At 47.4% G+C, this 17,052-nt stretch overlaps 1 protein-coding gene across 2 annotated transcripts in view; it reads left to right on the top strand.

Annotated features, from left to right (window-relative positions):
• ZRANB3 (zinc finger RANBP2-type containing 3) overlaps nucleotides 1–17,052 on the top strand; it is a 382,760-nt gene that overhangs the window by 197,088 nt on the left and 168,620 nt on the right. For both annotated transcript variants that reach the window (XM_040358099.1, XM_040358098.1), the window contains exon 8: nucleotides 5,148–5,282. In XM_040358099.1, the coding sequence (XP_040214033.1) occupies nucleotides 5,148–5,282 (135 nt within the window). The remainder of the gene's footprint in view (nucleotides 1–5,147; nucleotides 5,283–17,052) is intronic.

Below are 17,052 nucleotides of genomic sequence, written 5' to 3'. Positions count from 1 at the left end.
AAACAAGTTCCGGACCCTTTTTTGACGCGCAAATCGGGTGGTTTGGGCGTTTTTGAGCGTTTCTATTTCCCATAGAAAGTAATGGAAACGCTCGATTCAAGCGACTAGCGCGACAACGAGCGTTTGCTACGGACGTTTTGTCGCTTTAATCAATAGAACTTTTCACCCAGGCAGAAGATAAAAAAAAATCTACCAACATGGCAACAAGTGATGGAAAGATGATAATTTTTCCTATTGGCTAAAATAAAAAACGTCGAAGTACAAAAAATTCATAAGCATGAATACGTGCGACAAAACGCCGGAAAAAACAAACGAACGACCTACGCTCAGGTGTGAATGTAGCCTTAGGCTTGCTTTCTTCTATTTTCATTTGGTAATCCAGCCAGTAAGTTTGTTTTTCAACAGAATTATCAGTTTTTATTTATGTAACGAAAAAAAAAGACAGAAAATAACCCCTGAATTTTTCATTTGCAAATAAATCTTTCTTCATAAATTTAAGCCAACATGTAATTGCTACATTTCTTTGGTGAAAATAACCAAAATCGGTGTAGAAACGACCCAATGGTGCTACTATCTGGCTGGTCTCTGATTGCCTTTATGGCCTTGGGGGACCAGAGCGTCGTTATAACCACACTTCCGGTCTAGGGCAGATGTAAATCATCTTCTTCTTCCTTTTTTTTTTTTTTTAACAAAAGATCACATTTTTTTATGGATTTTTTGCTTTTAAAGGTAAAGAAGAGATTTAGGGTCTTTTTGACCTCAGATCTCCATAAAGATGACCAGTCATCCTCATTTCATTCTGTTTACAATCCTTTCATAAAAATTAAACGGACAGTGTGTAAAAAATAAATTAATAATAATAAAAAAAAAACGAAATTTGCGCACGCTTATGTTAATGTTGTTCGCATCACACGTGTGAGGTATCGACGCCAATGTTAGAGCGAAAGCATCAATTCTAGCACTAGTACTCCTCTAACTTTAAACAAGTAGTCTGTAAAAAAAAATTAAAACCACGCCTATGGAGATTTTTAAGTACCTTACTTTGTCACCATTCCACAAGCGTGGGCAATTTTAAAGCGTGACATGTTAGAAATCTGTTTACTTGGCGTAACGTAATCTTTTGCAAAAGAATTGGGGTATATATTGTGTTTTTGTTTTTTAAATTCATTAAAGTGTATTTTTCCCCCTAAAAGATTTGTTTGAAAAATGCCAGAAAAGGCCTGGTCTTCAAGTGGTTCATAAGGAAATCTGAAATTTCCCCATCACACCTGTACCTCCCAGGTGCACTAAAATGCCAGGATGCACGCTGTGCCGCTCGATGCCCCCAATGCGCAAGGGTCCTTTTAGGTTTTCTAATATCTTCTGCCTGGTAACTTGACTCCAACGCTTCGCTCCTTTTCCAGATATTCTCTAATGGTAAGGTGGTCCTTGGAGAGGCAGATTTACTAAAACTAGTGGGTGAAAAATCTAGTGCAGCTGTGCATGGTAACCAATTGGTTTCTAACATTAGCTTGTTCAATTAACTGCTTAAGTACCACCCCCCGTACATATACTGTGGCAGAGCGTCCCGTAAGGGAAAAACCAGGTACAGTGGAACCTTGGATTATGAGCATAATCCGTTCCAGGAGAATGCTCGTAATCCAAAGCACTCGCATATCAAAGCGAGTTTCCCCATAGAAGTCAATGTATATGAAAATAATTTGTTCCGCATTGACTTCTATGGCATGCTATGTCGCATGTGGCTAGAGGTGGGGGGGTTGCCAGACAGCCTCGGGACAGTTCGGCTGAACTCTGAAAGGCTCGGGAATGGAGTTTTTCAGAGTTTTTCCGTGCGGCTTCGGCGCCCCAGCACCTCTGGCCAAATGCGGTACTGCACACCACTGTGGCTTGAATACTGTTGGTTTTGGGAGACAACACTCACAAACCAAGTCAGGATTTAAAAAAAATGCTTGTATTGCGAAACGCTTGTTAACCGCATTACTCGCAATCCGAGGTTTCACTGTACCTGTATGTGATTCCTTTCCTTGGCTCTGGGGCGTGCATGCCACCTGAGCCCTGCTCTGATTGAACACAGCGGGAAACAATCGGCGTGTCAGGTGAACCCGATGTCCGCCAGAAACCCGCCGATTGTTCGGAGAGAGGCAGAACGGCCGTCTGCTAGAAAGAAAGACCGAGATCCGTGTTCCTGCAGAAACACAAGATTTCTGTCTTTTCTTCAGTTAAGACACCCCCCACTCAGAAAGCACTCCCAGGGAAGACGGTTAACCCTTTCCAAAGCTCCTGACAATTTTTTTTTTAGCACGGATCACTGTATTGGTGTCACTGGTCCCCAAAAAGTGTCAATTATTAGTCATTTTTGTCCGCCGCAATGATGTAGTCCCGCAATAAAAAAATAAAAAGTCCATAAATGTATCCCATAGTTTGTAGACGTTATGGGCCAGATTCAGAAAGAATGGCCTAACTTTTGGCAGGCATAGCGCATCTCATATGCGCTACGCCGCCGTAACTTAGAGAGGCGAGTACCGTATTCAGAAAGAACTTGCGCCCTAAGTTACGGCGGCGTAGCTTAAATGGGCCGGCCTAAGCCCGCGTAATTCAAAGTAGCAAGGCAGTGGGTGTGTTGTATTGTAATGAAGCGTGACCCCATGTAAATGCATGGCCGATTGAACGGCGCACGCCCGCGCATGCTCAGAGTCACGTCGCAAATACTCCTTAAGATACGTCGGCTCAATGCTTTGTCAATGTGAACGTAACCTACGCCCAGCCCCATTCACGTATGACTTATGCAAACAACGTAAAATACGACGCTGTTCTGACTATTCCGACGTCCATACCTTACCATTACTTACCCCTGCTTTATGAGGGGTAAACTTACGCCGGACATGCGCCTTACGTAAACGGCGTAGCTAAATCCGACGGGCGCAAGTACGTTTCTGAATCAGCGTATCTTGCTAATTTGCATATTCAACGCGTAAATCAACGGAAGCGCCCCTAGCGGCCAGCGTAAATATGCACCTAAGATACGACCGCGTAAGAGACTTACGTCTGTCGTATCTTGGAAAAATTCTGGCGTATCTGATTCTTTGAATCAGGCGCAGAGATACGACGCCTCACATTCGGACTTCCGACGGCGTATCTGGAGATACGCCGTCGTAAATCCTTTGTGAATCTGGCCCTATAACTTTTTTGCAAAAGAATCAATATACGCTTATTGGGATCTTTTTTTACCAAAAATATGTAGCGGAATACATATTGGACTAAATGGGTGAATTTTTTTTTTTAACCACTTGGGATCCGCCTGCCGTCAATTGACGGCTACAGTGCGGACCCCAATTTCCAAACTGCCGTCAATTGACGGCCGCCCCTTTGGGCGTTCCCCGCGCGCGCTCCAGAGCGCGCTGCGGGGAAAATCTGTGTTGGCCGTGTCCCTCGGACACAGCCAATTACAGATCGCCGCGAACGGCCAATCAGAGTGGCCGTTCGCGAGGCGATCTGTGCGGCCAATGAGAGAGGATCTCATATGTAAACATATGAGATCATCTCTCATTGCCGTTTTACACAGAGACAGCGGTGCTGTCTCTGGAGAGGAGACCGATCTGTGTCTCTTGTACATAGAGACACAGATCGGTCACCCCCCCAGTCACCCCCCCCTCCACCTACAGTTAGAACACTAAGCAGGGATACATTTAACCCCTTCCTCACCCCCTAGTGTTAACCCCTTCAATGCCAGTCACATTTATACTGTAATTAGTGCATATTTATAGCACTGATCGCAGTATAAATGTGAATGGCGCCAAAAATGTGTCCGATGTGTCCGCCATAACGTCGCAGTCCCATTAAAAATCGCAGATCGCCGCCATTTCTAGTAAAAAAAAAATAATTAAAAAAAAATAATTCTGTCCCCTATTTTGTAAGCGCTATAACTTTTGCGCAAACCAGTCGCTTATTGCGATTTTTTTTTTTTTACCAAAAATATGTAGAAGAATACGTATCGGCCTAAACTGAGAAAAAAAAATGTTTTTTTTTTTTTAAATTGGGATATTTATTATAGCAACAAGTAAAAAATATTGTATTTTTTTCAAAATTGTCTCACTTCTTTGTTTATAGCGCAAAAAATAAAAACCGCACAGGCGATCAAATACCACCAAAAGAAAGCTCTACTTGTGGGGAAAAAAGGACGTCAATTTTGTTTTGGGAGCCACGTCGCACGACCGCGCAATTGTTAGTTAAAGCGATGCAGTGCCGAAAGCTGAAATTTCACCTGGGCAGGAGGGGGGTATATGTGCCCAGTAAGCAAGTGGTTAATTACATTTTCTTTACTAGATATGTTTTATAGCAAAATGTAAAAAATATTGTGTCCCCCCCACCCTCCAGTTTCCACTGTACTTACCTCCACAGGAGAACACCGAACAACCCCCCCCCCCCACCACCCTCTATTTCCCACTGTACTTACCTCGACAGGTGAACACCAAAACCCGTCCCACCCCTAGTCCCCACTATACTTACCTCCATGGGTGATGGTAAAAATTAAATAGTAATCTAACACTGAGCACCTTCACCCCCTCCCCCCGATTCCCACTGTTCTCCTGTTCCTGTGTGAACACCCTCCCCAGCCCCCGGTTCCCGTTGTACTTACCCCTCAAAATTCAATATAGCGCACAAAATAAAAACCGCAGAGGTGATCAAATACCGCCAAAAGAAAGATCTATTTGTGGGAAGAAAAGGTCACCAATTTTATAAGGGTACAGCGTCGCACGACCGCTCAATTGTCGGTTAAATCGACGCAGTGCCGTATTGCAAAAAAATGGCCTGGCCAGGAAGGGGGGCTGGCGGGGGGGGGCTAAACCTTGTGGAGCTGAAGAGGTTAATCTTTGACGAAAAGAAAAAAAAACCTGGAAGCTGATTGGCTACCATGCACCACTGTCCCGGATTTTGCACTGGCTGGCATCCGCTTGTAATTTAAATTCCGCTACACCTCTAATAGAGCCTTGTATTGATTACATTTTATGGTAGTTGGTGTTAAAGTCAAGTAATATACCTGCTGCCGGAACAATTTTTTTTTTTTGTCTGTTTAATTTGAGACCTCCAGAATTGGAATCAAGTTGTTCACCGTGGCTTGAAATCTGTTTCATTTTCCCCCTACACAGGAAATGAACAGCAGCTTTGAAGAATGGGAGAAACTGATGAGATGTCCCCAATCGATGGCTTCAGAGTCCACCAATCCGTTCATCCAAGTCATGGGGCTCATCACACGCATGTATAAGCAAACTGCACTCGCTAAGGTATAAAGCTGTCACTGATGCTGTTTGTTTCTTGGTACTAATAATCTTGACTTGCCTAATCCCGGATGGCAATTTTCTATAGATGTTGTTTGATTCTGGGTCAAGTAATGCTTTTTTTATTGTATGGAAATCCTAACAATGAATTTTTTTTTTTGCTACCTTGTGTACTTTTTAGTTATACATCTGAAAGTGTTTTATTATATCTTAGGGCTGTGCAAATTAACTTTTAATTAATCGATTAATCTTTAATTTTTTTGATCGATCAAAATCTTTTTGATCGATTAAAATTCTTTTGATTGGTACTCACCTCTCCGCCGGCTTCTGGGCCTTCAGGGAGTTCCGTCGGAGATCCAGTGATGTCACGGACACCGGCGGGGCTTGCCGTGTCCATCTGAAGGGCTCCTTTGCTGTCCCTTCATATCTGCATGCTGGCGGGACCTTACTATCTGCCACACGCAAGGGCTGTTACACTTCCCTCTATCACTTCCCTCTATCAACCTGGGATTCTACAACCATCCACTGGGAGTTGTGATAGTTCCCTTCACAGGACATCTACATGCTGGCGGACTGATGTTAACTTCTCCTCATCTGGATTCAGCATTGGTATCAGTGTACACATTTTTATACCAGTATCATACTTGGCTACATATTTTTATGACTGCTTTTGGTACAGTTTGGTATTACTCGCACCATGTTTACAGTTTATGTAGCTACATCGATTTTATCTCCAGTGCAATATTTATTTTGTTACCTACTTGAAGACTATAAAAGTTTTAATGCTATTCCCATCGAGCGCTGCCTTTGTGTGTTTTTTGTATCCTGCTATCCATTTTTCCAGTGGTTGGTAGCTTCACTGGGAATCGGCCTGCAAGGAGACCGGCTAAAAGTAGTTGGATCTGTATGTGCGTTATAATTAATCAAAATTAGTCGATTAATCGATTAAAAAAAAAACGATTAATCGAACAGAAAATTTTTGATCAGTAACAGCTTGATCAGTGCAAAAGAATACCCATTGGTCCTGTCTGAAATCAAGTGCAGTCCTGTGTACTAAAGTCAAAGCCCTAATTTCCACTTGTGATTAAGGGGTCGGTAAAACTCTGCTGTCTTTTTACCACCTTTTAACTGCTCCCCCTTTTGCTGCTGATTCAGCCAACCTGGGGCTGAATACTTTGCTTCGCAGCCTCAGCAGGAATTATACTTGCTGTCACAATCGATTGCGCTTCAAGTGAATAGGGCTAGGCTGCAACCGAGCACAGCGTGCAGTTGTCCAATATTTGAGGGTTAATGCGATCCAAACACAGATCACTCTTCAAACCGCAAAGCAAGTGTAAGTAAGCTGTTCTTGTAAACCATGTTATGAGGATGTATATTAGGACTACAGAACATCCCCCACCTATGGCATAGAGGAGAAGGGGAAGCGTTCAGTAGCTTCAATGCACTTCTTGATTTAGGGTAACAATGGTGCTCCTCTTATGTTTACCTCTTAAGTGTGCATTCACACCTAGGCGTTTTCACGCCCGCCGCTATTGCAGCCTGCAATACGCTGGAGGGGTGATTTTACATTGTCGGCTATGGAGATGGTTCACACCTTTGCGTAGGCGATATGCGGCGTATTGCGGCGACATAAAATAGGCGTTTTGTCCCGCGATTTGCGACGACAAAACGCAACGTTTTTGAGCCTTGTTTTTTGCTGGAGGGGTGATTTTAACATTGTCGGCTATGCCCGAACGCCAAAGCCGCCCGAAAAAAAAGACCCGGGACTTGTTTTGAGCTTCAGGCGTTTCTGCGTTCGGCGTGGAGATGTGAACCATCTCCATAGCCCACAATGTAAAATCACCCCTCCAGCGTATTGCAGGCTGCAATAGCGGCGGGCGTAAAAACGCCTAGATGTGAATGCACACTTAGTGGCGGCCAGTTGAAGAATTTCTTTGGGGGTACAGTATGCCACCCCTATCCCCTCCCTCTCTGTCGGTGGGTCAGTCAGTAGCACTTGTGTAGGTATGGTATTGCCGCGCTACCAGAGAAGTAAGGGGAAGGAAAAACTTGGGAAGTAAGGGGAAGTCAGTAGCACTTACCTCATCAACGACGGCTTCCCCTGCTCGGCTTCCGTTTCCTCCCTCCTCCTAGGCATCCAATCAAGAGTCTTCAAGAGCCAATTGGAAATTGAGTCTCACACCCACTTCTGATTGGCCAGCTTGAGGATCAGTGTTTCAACAGCGAATATTCATTCGCTGTTGTGACACACGTGGGTGGGCTCTGGTCGCACTCTCTGCGACCTGAGCCCACCCTATTTTGAAGCCTTTTTAGAGCCTATGGCTCTAATCGGATGGTTAAAAAAAAACAAAAAAACTGAAACCCTGGGCGCTGTAATTCATGCGCCCCGTGCCCTGAAAGGGACTGGACGCATGAGTAGGGGGATGCTGCGGCAGCCATGAACAGAATCAAGCTACGTATGAATCTATCTCATGGGTCTTCAAACTATGGCCCTCCAGTTGTTCAGGAACTACAATTCCCGTCATGTCTGTGAATGTCCGAGTTATACAATGCCTCATGGGATGTGTAGTTCCGCAACAGCTGGAGGGCCATAGTTTGAGGATCCCTGATCTATCTATTGCATATAGGGGGTGGCCTGGAGAGAGGGGGTGACGTCCAGGCGCCCCTAATGGACGGGCTGCGTGTTGTTTAGGAAATGAAGTGTGTGGCTGTCAGGATCACTAGATTAAAAGAAAGCAAAGCCTGAAATAAAAAAACGAATGCAACCACCAAATCTATGGACGGATTAGATGCAATAGATCTGAATTTAGATCTGCTTTCATTTTCTTACACTCTAAAGCTGCTCTCCAGTCGTATGGCATACCAGAGATATGAATGGCAGGACCTCTGTTCCGAGACCGTGTTACAAAAAGGCCAAACGCAATCCTTTTTCTACTAAACCTCACATAAGCACACAGCTAATACTTGACACAGACAACGTTTGACTCAAACCCTCTAGTGATCTGGTACCATGATTTGTAACTAATAATTCATTCAATTTAAAAGATTTCACACAAATATCCTTTTCTATGCTGTTGTCAATAATATATTTGCTTAGTTTATTACCTAGATTCAGGTGAGCCGCCGCAACTTTAAGGCGGCGTAGCGTATCGTATTTACGCTACGCCGCCTTCAGTCAGAGTGGCAAGTACTGTATTCACAAAGTACTTGCCTCCTAACTTACGGTGGCGTAGCGTAAATGCGGCCGGCGTAAGCGCGCCTAATTCAAATGAGGATGGGGGGCGTGTTTTATGTTAATTACTCGTGACCCGGCGTGATTGACGTTTTTTAGGAACGGCGCATGCGCCTTCCGTGTACATATCCCAGTGTGCATTACTCCAAAGTACGCCGCAAGGACGTATTGGTTTCGGCGTGAACGTAAATGACGTCCAGCCCCATTCACAGACGACTTACTCAACGTAAAATTTTCAAATTTCGACACGGGAACGACGGCCATACTTAACATTGACTACGCCTCCTAGGGGCAGCTTTATCTTTACGCGGCGTATCTCTTACGGAAACGGCGTATCTTTACTGCGACGGGCGCACGTACGTTCGTGAATCGGCATATCTAGTCATTTACATATTCTACGCCGAACTAAACGGAAGCGCCACCTAGCGGCCAGCCTAAAAATTACACTTTAAGATACGACGGCGTAGGAGACTTGCGCCGCTCGTATCTTAGCCTAATTTAAGCGTATCTGGTTTCCGGAATACGCTTAACCACTTCAATACCGGGCTTTAAAACCCACCTCCTTCCCGGGCCTATTCTGGCACTTCTTTCCTACATGTACAAATCCTCATTCTTTTGCTAGAAAATTACTCAGAACCCCCAAACATTATATATGTTTTTTTAGCAGACACCCTAGGGAATAAAATGGCGGTCATTGCAACTTTTTATCTTGCACCGTATTTGCGCAATAATTTTTCAAACGGCTTTTTTTTGTAAAAAAAATGGTTTCATAAATTAAAAAATAACAAAACATTAACGTTAGCCCAATTTTTGGGTAAAATATGAAAGATGATGTTACGCCGAGTAACTAGATACCTAACATGTCACGCTTTAAAATTGCGTACACTCATGAAATGGCGCCAAACTTCGTTACTTAAAAATCTCCATAGGCGACACTTTAAAATTTTTACAGGTTGCCAGTTTAGAGTTACAGAGGAGGTCTAGTGCTAGAATTGTTGCACACGCTCTAACGCACGCGGCGACACCTCACATGTGTGGTTTGAACGACGTTTACATACGTGGGCGGGACTTACGTGTGCGTACGCTTCTGAGCGCGAGCTACCGGGGACAGGGGCATTTTAATTTTTTTATTATTATTTTTTTTTTTTTTTTTACTTATTTCTTTATTTTTTGCACTTTTTTTTACACTTTTTTTTTTTTCAATCACTTTTATTCCTATTACAAGGAATGTAAACATGCCTTGTAATAGGAATGTGTGTGACAGGTCCTCTTTAAGGAGAGATGCGGGGTCAATAAGACCTCACATCTCTCCTCCAGGCTGGAAAGCATGAGATCGTGAAAAAAAATTCACAGATCTCATTCAAACTAGCCGCAATTGCGGTTTGTTTACTTACGGGGACCCGGGCGTGACGTCATCACATCGCGCCCGGGCCTCCGACGGTCATAGAGATGACTGGTGACCAGATGGTCACCAGTCTTCTCTATGGCAAACATCCGGCGGACGGCGATCATCTCTCCGGGCCCCCGGTGGGACGGGAGAGCCCGGAGAAGCACCGGATGGCGGCGGGAGGGGGGGATGTCCCCTCCCGCCGCCTGTAAGAACGATCTAGCGGCGGAACCGCCGCTATGATCGTTCTTACGGTGCGTAGGATCGCCGCCGCTAAAAAATGATATCTCAATGATGCCTCCGGGTGCAGGCATCATTGAGATATCCCCCCGCAAAGCCCATCACGTCATATGACGTCCACCCAGGATAACAGGTCCCCGTTTTGGACGTCATATGACGGCGTGCGGGTGTCAAGTGGTTAAATTAACGCCGGCGTAGATTCAGAGTTACGACGGCATATCTACTGATACGCCGGCGTAACTCGCTATGAATCTGCCTATATGTGTTTAAGTAGAATATCAATGCTGCCCTTTGATTCAGTGGGTAGGACAGAGGTGTCCCATATTTCAGCTATTCTTTCATACGTGCCAAGTCAGCTCCAGCAATGAAAACCTTGATAGAGATCCTAAGGGCCCGACACCACACAGCACGTGTTATTATGCACTTTACACATGTGCAGTGTGAACGTGCGCTACAATGTGTTGTCAGAATGTATTGCAGTGCTTGCTTTTTTTTATTTATTTTTTTACCTTTTTTAAACTTCTATTTGATTGTGTTGCTGAAAAATGCAACGTGTCTTTTCTTGTTTTGTTTTTTCTTTTCAGTGACAAGCCATAGGACTTAGGGCAATTTTCCTTGTTCTTGCAATGGAAGACACTGCCTAATGCAGCCTAAAGCTGGTTATACACCATTTTTTTTCGGTTCAACCTGAAGGCTAAACAGAAAAATATCAAAGGGGTTCCTCCATCTATACTACAGTGCTGGTGGCTGAGTTCCCCGCTGTGGCTATTTTCGATGCAGGCTTTGTTCAGCTGATAATTTTCTGCCGTAATCCTTAGATTTTTTTTTATTTTTTTTTAATCCAGGGCTGTTGGCTGGGAGGGGACTGACTGAGCAAGTTGTGGAGCAAATTTTGGACAGTTTATCACAAACCTGCCAAAAGTCACTAGTTATTAGCCAGCTTCAGGACCAAGCTACAAGGGCCATTGTAACCACCTGCTTGCAGTAAACTGAATTGCACAGAGCTACACAGGAGATTAGGATCTCATCATTTAGTAATTGCTTGCTCCCTATGGAATAAGTTGCGCAAGTAGCATGTAGTAGCAGTCAAGCTCACATGATTGCACAATGCTCCTGTCATGTGCTGGACGTTTTAAGATGCAACTACATGCTTCCTGTGTAGTGTTACAAGGATTGGTCATGTTCTTAACCACTTCAATACTGGGCATTTTCACCCCCTTCCTGCCCAGACAATTTTTAGTTTTCAGCGCTGTCGCACATGACAATTGCGCAGTCGTGCGACGTGTTTTCCAAACAAAATTTACGCCCTTTTTTCCCCACAAATAGAGATTTATTTTGGTGGTATTTGATCACCTCTGCGGTTTTTATTTTTTGCGCTATAAACAAAAGAAGAGCGACAATTTTGAAAAAAAAAACACAATGGGGCAGATCCACATACATCTGCGCCGGGTGAAGCGTATGTAAGATACGCTACGCCGCTGTAACTTTGCTTTGGTTTGAATCCTGAAAGAATTTGCGCCGTAAGTTGCGGCGTAGTGCATCTCTCACGGCGTAAGGGAGCGGAATTCAAATTTGGCGGGTAGGGGGCGTGTTTCATTTAAATGAAGCGCGTCCCCGCGCCGAACGAACTGCGCATGCGCCGTCCCTAAAATATCCCAGGGTGCATTGCTCCAAATGACGTTGCAAGGACGTTATTGTTTTCGACGTGAACGTAAATGGCGTCCAGCCCCATTCATTGACGACTTACGCAAACAACGTAAAAAATTCAAAATGCGAGGCGGGAACGACGGCCATACTTAACATTGAGTACGCCACCATATAGCAGCTTTAACTATACGCCGGAAAAAGCCGAACGGAAACGACGTAAAAAAATGCGACGGCCGGTCGTACGTTCGTGGATCATCAGAAATAGCTAATTTGCATACTCAACACGGATTTCAAAGGAAACGCCACCTGACGGCCGCCGAAAAATTGCATCTAAGATCTGACGGAGTACGAAGACATACGCCTGTCGGATCTAGCCGAGATGCCGTCGTATCTTGTTTTGAGGATTCAAAACAAAGATACAACGCGGGAATTTTGAAATTACGCCGGCGTATCAATAGATACGCCGGCGTAATTTCTTTGTGGATCTGCCCCAATATCTTTTACTTATTGATTTAATAAATATAATTTTTTTTCCCTCAGTTTAGACCAATACGTATTCTTCTACATATTTTTGGAGAAAAAAAATCGCAATAAGCATATTTGATCGATTTGCGCAAAAGTTCTAGCATATACAAAATAGGGAATAGAATTATGGCATTTTTATTTATTTTTATTTTTTTACTATCAATGGCGGCGATCTGCTATTTTTTTATTGTGACCGTGACATTGCGGCAGGCATATCGGACACTTTTGACACATTTTTGGGACCATTCACATTTATACAGCGATTAGTGCTATAAAACTGCACGGATTACTGTGTAATCGTGGGTGCCCGGTGGACATCGCCGCCGGGCACGCGCACCCGCTCAGTAGCAATGCGCTGGGGGCGTGCTCGCCCCCTAGCCGCCCGAAATCCAAGGACGTCATATGACATCCACTCTGAAGGAGGAAGGGTTCCCACCGACGTCATTTCTCTTTCGTTCATAGACGGACACAGCATCCTTTGACCTTAGGGGTTATGTTCTTCCTACCAGGAGATTTTAGGCAGAATTCTTACAGCACTTAAGGTGTTAAAACTTTCCTTCATGCCGCTCCTCCCAGGGGGCGTGGCTCCCCCAGGCATAACCCACACCCTGCTCCAGCAGCTTCAGTTTGTTTCTGCCTAACCGTCAGGAGAGTCAGGCTCTCTCTGGAGTCCTGGACTCTGGAGTTTTTTCTTGCAAATTTTTTTGCATTTTGCGAGTTTTTTCCTCGCTTTTTTTATTTTATTTTTATTTTTGAATCCTGCGATTCTTCTATCAACAGCCGACTGGGTGACAGGCTGGGTCCTCGACCCTTGTAGTCCCCCCAGGTTCGGCCTTCGAGCGTGTGCCGGCCCTCAGCTCCGCTTTGGGACGTCCACGACAGGCCCCATTGCTCCAGGGGCGGCCGGGGAACTTCGGTTCTAGGGCACACATATGACCGGTCTCTATGGCCTTGTCACAGTGTGTCTGGCTGACAACCATGCCGTTCGCGGACGTTGGTTCTGTCTGGGATACCTCCAGCCGGGTAGTCGCAGGACAGGTAAGTAGTGGCCCCTTACTCAGGTAAGTGGTCTGGCTGGAATGTTTTCCCTTGGGAGGTCGACTGAGGGTTTTCCCCTGCTTTCCTCTCTCCCTTATTCCTCTCCCTCCTTCCCCCTTTGGGTGACGGCTGTGCAGGGTTTTTTTTTCTCTGGGGCTCATTTTTTCACTCGTGGTATGGCTGGGGCTGTTCTGTGTCACTGCAGGGGACTGTGGTGGACATTCTGGGCATTTTTGTGTGTGCTGTGTGCTGTTTTGGTGTACTGTCATTTTTGGGTACACTGTCTTTTTAAAACTGCGCAACGGCGGCCATTTTGCCGGAGCCGCGCTTGTATTATTCGGCGACCATTTTCTTGTGGCCGGCGCCGTTTTCAGCACTAGTTGTACGGTACGTGAGACTCTTCATTTAGAGGATGTGGCGGAGACACCAGCGGTGTCAGTCCCTTTTGGATTCCGCAAACCACCGCGTACCGCTAAGGTATTCCCTTGTGTTCCTTATTTGGACAATTTGTTGTATAAGGAATGGGATACACCGCAAAAGGCTTTTACTGTTCCTAAAAGCTTTGCTACCCGTTACCCCCTGGAGGAGGACTTTTTAAAAAAGTGGGTCACTCCTCCGTCGGTGGACCCTCCTGTGTCCAGACTGAGTAAGGCTACTACGTTGCCTGTGGAGGGGGCTCCTGCTTTCAAGGACCCCGCTGATAGGAGAGTGGAGGCCGTGGCCCGCTCCCTGTTCTCGGTGGTGGGTTCGGCGGTAAGGCCGGCTCTGGCCGGCGCCCTGGTTGCTCAGACGCTAACTGAAAGGGCGAAGCTCCTGCTGCAGGATCTGGAGGTCCAGGGTGCTTCCGAGTCCTCTAGGGACCTGGCTGAGCAGTTGATTCAGGGTCAGAAGTTTCTCTGTGAGGCGGCTATGGATTCGATTCCTTTGCTTTCCAGGGCTTCTGTCTACGCAGTGGTTCTGCGCCGCCTTATATGGCTGAAGTGCTGGTCGGCTGACCAGTCCTCGAAAAAGGCCTTGGTGGATTTGCCCTTTAAGGGCGGACGGCTCTTTGGGGCATCCCTGGATGACATCATTAAGGATGCCCCTGGAGGTAAGAGCACCTTGCTCCCTCAGTCGGGGAAGGGTAAGGAACCTCGCCGCAAGCAAGGTCCTACTTTTACTACCCCTAAGCGTTTTTTTCGTGCGCCCAGCGCGGCTGGAAAAGGTCCGCAAGGGGCAAAAGCCCCTGCTGCCGGGCGTAAGCGCCCCTGGTTTAACAAACCAAACAAGCCTGCGGACAAGCCTGCTTCCGCATGAAGGTCTGCCCCCGCCCGGGTCTCGGGTGGGGGGACGGCTTCACGACTTCGCGGATCGGTGGAACTCTCTTCTGACCGACCGTTGGGTTTGCGAGGTGGTCGCCTCGGGGTACAAGATAGAGTTCCTCTCTTGTCCCCCAAACAGATTTTTTCCATCCAACCTCCAGCTTCCTCCGGATCGTCGGCTAGCCCTGTCCGGGGCTGTCCAGGATCTTCTGGACAGAGGGGTGGTTGTGCCGGTTCCCTCGCTGGAACGGTTTCGGGGGTTCTACTCCAATCTGTTCGTGGTTCCCAAGAAGGGAGGGGTTCGCCCTGTCCTGGACCTAAAGGCCCTCAACTCCTTTGTCAAGGTGCAGCGATTCAGGATGGTGTCGGTCCGTTCTATCATAGCGGCCCTCCACCAGGGGGACTTCATGGCGTCCTTGGACATCATGGACGCATACCTGCATGTCCCCGTTTGCACAAGCCACCAAAGGTATCTGCGTTTTGCGATCGGGGAGGACCATTATCAATTCGTGGCCCTCCCGTTCGGGCTGGCGTCGGCACCACGGGTGTTCACCAAGGTGCTCGCCCCGATCCTGGCCTTGCTAAGGCAGCGAGGGATCGCTATCGTGGGATACCTGGACGACCTTCTCCTGAGAGCTTCTTCAAGCTCAGAGTTAGAGGAGGACGTGTCCATCACGTGTCGGACTCTGCAGGAGTTCGGCTGGCTTCTGAATCTCAAAAAATCAGTGTTGGTTCCGTCCCAGAGGCTGGAACACCAGGGGCTGGTTTTGGATTCGGGGGAGGCAAAAGTGTTCCTCCCATCGGAAAAACTACGGACCCTGCAATCTGCAGTGAGACAGTTGTCGACCCAGAAGTGGTCATCTCTTCGCTTCTGCATGCGGGTTCTGGGTCTGATGGTGGCCTCCTTCGAGGCGGTTCCGTATGCCCAATTCCACACCAGGGTACTACAGAAGGAGATTCTGTCACGATGGGACAGGGTCCCATCTTCTCTGGATCGCCAGATTCGGTTGAGCCATCTGGCCAAGTCTTCCCTGGCATGGTGGCTGACGTCTCCGGTGCTTCGGTCCGGGAAGTCTTTTCTTCCGTGCCGCTGGACAGTGGTCACGACGGATGCCAGCCTCTTCGGCTGGGGGGGCGTCTGGGGCACCCAGTCAGCCCAGGGGCGCTGGACTCATGAGGAGTCCCGCCTGCCGATCAATATCCTGGAGCTCCGAGCGATCAAGCTGTGCCTTGTCAGGTGGTCCCTGGAGCTGCAGGGCCGTCCTGTCAGGATCCAGTCCGACAACGCCACGGCCGTGGCGTACGTCAATCATCAGGGCGGCACAAGGAGCTCGGCCGCGGCGACGGAGGTCGCTCACATACTTCGGTGGGCCGAAAGGTCCGTTCCGGCCCTGTCAGCGGTATACATTCCGGGAGTTCTGAATTGGCAAGCCGACTTCCTAAGTCGCACGACTCTGGATCAAGGGGAGTGGTCTCTCCACCCGGAGGTTTTTCAGATCCTGTGCCAAAAATGGGGCACTCCAGACGTGGACCTTCTGGCGTCCCGTCTCAATCGGAAGGTACCACGGTTTGTGGCCAGGTCAAGGGACCCGTGGGCAGACGCGTCAGACGCGTTAGTGGCTCCCTGGGGTCAATATCACCTGATTTACGCCTTCCCTCCTCTAAGGCTCCTACCCCGCCTGCTGCGCAGGGTGGAAGCCGAAGGGATTCCAACGATCCTGATCGCCCCAGATTGGCCGCGTCGCTCTTGGTACGCGGACCTGGTACGTCTGGTAGCAGACGCCCCCTGGCGCCTGCCTCTGAGGGAAGATCTCCTGTCTCAGGGCCCGATCTTCCATCCTGCTTTACGGTCACTGGCTTTAACGGCGTGGCTGTTGAGAACCAGGTACTGAAGGACCGGGGCCTGTCGGGCCCGGTAATCTCTACCATGATGCGTGCACGGAAGTCCACTTCTCGAAAAATTTATTATCGTACATGGAAAGCATACATCTCTATGTGTGAGGAGATGAAGTGGCACCCCCGTACTTACGTGGTGTCCCGGATCCTGCTGTTCCTACAGCGGGGAGTGGACCAGGCTCTTGCCTTGAGCACGATCAAGAGTCAGATTTCTGCTCTGACTGTTTATTTTCAGCGTCCCGTGGCAGCGCACTCTTTGGTTCGCACGTTTGTGCAGGGGGTCCGGCATGTGGCCCCCCCGGTGCGCCCTCCGCTACCTTCTTGGGACTTGAACTTGGTCCTCTCGGCGCTTCAGCGTGCCCCCTTTGAGGACATTCGGGAGATCCCCTTGCTGACTTTGTCGCACAAGGTGGTCTTTCTGGTAGCTATTACCTCTATCAGACGAGTGTCTGAACTGGCGGCCTTGTCTTGCAAGGCCCCCTACTTGGTCATCCATCAGGATAAGGCGGT

The sequence above is a fragment of the Rana temporaria genome, chromosome 6 (assembly GCF_905171775.1).
Source record: "Rana temporaria chromosome 6, aRanTem1.1, whole genome shotgun sequence".
Taxonomy (NCBI): domain Eukaryota; kingdom Metazoa; phylum Chordata; class Amphibia; order Anura; family Ranidae; genus Rana; species Rana temporaria.
The sequence above is the reverse complement of the archived record's forward strand: the minus strand, read 5'-3'. Positions and strand labels throughout refer to the sequence as shown.